The following is a 4,137-nucleotide window of genomic DNA, read 5'->3' on the forward strand; positions in this document are numbered from 1 at the left end:
GCTTGGAAATGGCTTTTCATGGCTTGAAAACAAGAATGGGCAACAACAAAAAATGTCCATATCGTATGATGAATACAGGATAGGTGGGCACTAGGCTAGGGACATATGGGCACCTCGATGAAAAATTGGCTATTGTGTCCAAAATGTTAAAAAACTTAATATCTGAAAATTGTTCTTATGTAATGTAAAGTATACATGATGTGAACTATCTATTAGTTAGGATTAGACAGACCTTAATTGTCGAATGTTTAAGCATGTTCTAATCATGTATACTTTACTTTACTTTATTATTACATATTATTATTTTATTAAATTCAAATATTAATTTACTCGATCGTGCTAGCCAATTGGATCAAGACTATCATAAATGTATTTTTTATCGATTCTGACATTTGCATATAAACGAAAGTAAAAGGCAGACTCGATTAAATACATCTATGTATGATGGTCTTGATCTAGCTTGGAAGACTATCATAGCTATGTATTTTATCTAGTGTCTTTTAATATATAATATGTTTTTTGTATTACCTATGAAATTGTAGCTATGTTACCACAAATGTTACTGAATAAACTAAACTAAACTATTTTATCGAGTCTGACTTTTGCATCTGATGCAATGTCAAAATCGATCAAATACATCTATGATTGTCTTGATCCAAGGCTAGTCTTGATCCTATCGGCTTACCTTGAGGAAAAAAGGCATATAATCACTCGCGACCCATAAAAACAGGCCCGCGACCCAAAAAGGGGGCCGCGACCCCACGTTTGGGAAACGCAGCCGCATCGACGAGATCGTCGTTCGACTTGTTGTACGCTGTCTGTACACCAAACTCCACTCTCTCTGTGATCCAGTGCAACTTTTGCAGCTCCTCCGACAGACATCATGTCGTACATTATGAAGTAAAACCTGCAGCCAGAGGCTCAGCATAGGAGCCACAAACTATTCATTCTAGGAAGGATTCCTTTTTTTTTTTTAAACTGCATTTTTATTTTTTATTATTTTTCACCGGGTTGGATTCTATACTAAAATTTTAAAAAAGCGGAATATTATTAAATCCTGGTTGATTTTTTTTCCTCTCCCCTCACCATACTCAATGAACTGGGCCAGTAATGCAGGAGACAGTGCTTCAAGATGGCAGATTTTTATTGAGTTTTGAACAGAAATCCAGCTATATTTTGTTGCCATGAATAACATGCACCCTTGCACCGATGGCCCCTGTATACGAAGGTAAGGCGTTTTCCCATGTACGATTATCTTAAATATTATTAAATGATTGTGATGCACACGAACCACGGATTATGTGTGGCAGCCTGGCTGGCACGGAGAGATGCGGTGTTCTAACCTCTCCTCTTTGTGTCAAAATATTATACATCAAATATTTACGCTGCCAGTGTCTATGAAGACGAACTTAAAGAACGCGAGCGAATCATTATTGTGTTGGTTTTATATAAATGAAGAACATAATGCTTTAGTCAATCCGTGTCCGTCTGAGCGACGTCCGTCCGTCACAAGAAGAATTTACACTGATGTTTAGCAATAAAAGCTGCACATTATACTTTAATAAAGTGTCATTACACGGCTATAAACATCACAGGGAAGGTGACATTTATGTCTTTTATATATTTTGTCCTGATTAAAATTACACCATGGGCATTGCAAAGTGATCTATTTGAAGACTGAAAGACACGGGCGACAACAAGAGAGATTAAATCAGCCTATCATCAATAATTTCCCATTTGCCTTGCTTATTAACTGTGTAATAGCGATCATGTTGAAAACAGAACCCAGGCCCTGTTTGATGTTTTATTAGTGCTTCGCTGTGTGCAACATTCATGTTTATTTATATTGCAGAAAACCAAAGGCAAGAGCTTTTATGCAGGGCTATTATTCGCTGTTGCTGCATTATGGCTGTGTGTGTGTGTGTGTGTGTGTGTGTGTGTGTGTGTGTGTGTGTGTGTGTGTGACTAATCCAATTGAGAGAATATGCAACCCAGCATGTTTTTTTTTTTTACCATGATGATGATAAAGACATTGGACTCTGTAAAGAGACCAAATCCAACCGCAAAACAACGTGTTTGTTGTTCTAATCTTTTTGCATTAGAGGTACAATTATATGGTTTCTTTGAACAGTATAGGCAATGCGAGCTGTAATAATTCCGGCCAGCACTATGTACTGGCACCCGTGACTGCACTGCAAGTGATTCACTGGCAGTTTTGTATAGATGAGTGGCTAAATGGCATTCAAAGTAGTGGTATTATTATAAGCAATACACTTGTATGACACATTATACATTCCTGTAAATTCATTATCCTGTAATACATGGGGGCACAGCTCGATCTCCTCTTTTGATAATAGGACAGCCTGTGACAGTATCTTTGGTCCATATACACGTATCTAGGCGGTCAAAGGGGGTTTACATACCCATGTTCACCGATATGTCAAGTGGAAGGTGGGGGGGACAACACACTGAAATGATGACCCCTTCATGTTTGCAATATTATTGATTATCTTATGGTTTATTAACCGTAAATGTTACATTGTTTACTCTATACTCCCTCTGCTGGTGTGAAAGTGGAACGCAGCCTTTTGTAACTGATACAACATTTATAGCTCATTTCAGATGTTCATTATTTAAAAAATGTTTGTATGTTTTAAACACAAAAGCTGTGATATAAAGTGTGAATTCTACAATTGAAGTGATCAAAAAAATACTTTAAAAAACCCTAAAATGTACAACTTCCAGGGACATTCACCTTCACCATGTCACAGTACATGCAGCTATAATTGCCTACTAGAAATAACACTTTTAAATGATTGACCCATAAGCTGTAAAACACATCACCTGAGGAATGTTAGCCTCCTTCACATTATAGCCCCCACTCAGAAAAAAAATCTTATTTTTCTTGTGCTGAAGCCGCTATAAGCACTTGAAACATTAAAGGGAAAAGTTGAAATGAGACGCCTATCCGAGAGGTAATTAGTGTAAATTACATTCCTTGCCTTTCCTTTCACCATGGAGAGGCGTAGGAGCGAAGAGAAAGAGACGGCGGGGGGAATTAATTACCTTTCCCTGTCGTCCTCTCTGACTGCAGAGGGGGTTGTTATTAGAGAGTGCTCATGGAAATGACCAGAGAGCCTCCCCTCCGTCGGTGGAAAGTACACATCCAGGAGGGGCCCTTCGTGTATATAGGATGCATACTATAGCACAGCATGCCCACGGCCAAGACCTCGGTGTTCACTTAACTCAGAGAGCGTACAAAATGACCCTTACGGGTCCATTTGGTTCCATTTTGTACAGGAGGGGGCCCTTCATGTACTGTATATGCACAGCATGCCCAACAGCCAAAACCTCAGTGTTCACTTAACTCAGAGAGCGTACAAAATGGAACCAAATGGACCCTCACGGGTCCATTTGGTTCCATTTTGTACGCTCTCTGAGTTAACAGCGTGTCTCAGGTTCGTTGCATAACTTCATTAGGATTTAGTTGACATCATATTCAATAGGCACTACCACACCACCCCTGGTGGAGGTGACCAGCGTCCTCCTCCATTGTGACAGTCCGTTGTGTGGAAGTCATTTCTATAGCGATGATAATGCGAAGATGTGTGTCTGTCTCTGTCTGACTGTCAGCGTGTCCCTGCTGCCGGTTACAGGAGGACTAACTGCTGCATTGTGTGAGTGTGTTGTTCTGTGGGTTTTTGTTTCGTTTGTGTTTAGTCTTTTGGGTCCTTCAATCTTGGCTGACACTGAAGGCCGCCAGGCAGGCTGGCCTGGCCCTGGCTGGGCTGGCTGGCTGGCTGGCTGGCTGGCTGGCTGGGCTGCCTGGCAGAGAGGCTGGCCAGGGCCAGTGGTCTGATCACCCTGGCTGGGGGAGTCTGCCGTCTCTCCCATAACACAAAGTGACACACCAGCCTTGATGGATGTGCTATGAAGGGAACTGGTCCAGGATACCAACCCAGCCCCCCCCTCTCCACTCCACCCTCCCACCCCCCCAGCTGTGGGAAAAGCTAATATTCAGACGACAGCCAAAACCAGACCTCCATCTGTACCTACCTACCGGTCACATTTTCCTGGGATATAGTGTAGCCTATATGACGACATGTGTTCATGCAGGCAGGCCTACTACAGTACATG

General features: G+C 41.4%; 1 protein-coding gene across 1 annotated transcript in view; it reads left to right on the top strand.

Moving 5' to 3' along the window:
- Positions 1-872: 872 nt before the first annotated feature.
- The window catches only part of hipk2 (homeodomain interacting protein kinase 2), a 148,441-nt gene continuing 145,176 nt past the window's right edge, over positions 873-4,137 (top strand). The window contains exon 1 of the mRNA XM_080437405.1: positions 873-1,228. Coding sequence (XP_080293531.1) covers positions 1,210-1,228 — 19 coding nt within the window. The 5' untranslated portion in view covers positions 873-1,209. The remainder of the gene's footprint in view (positions 1,229-4,137) is intronic.

The sequence above is a fragment of the Gymnoscopelus braueri genome (assembly GCF_963280865.1).
Source record: "Gymnoscopelus braueri genome assembly, chromosome: 9".
Classification (NCBI taxonomy): domain Eukaryota; kingdom Metazoa; phylum Chordata; class Actinopteri; order Myctophiformes; family Myctophidae; genus Gymnoscopelus; species Gymnoscopelus braueri.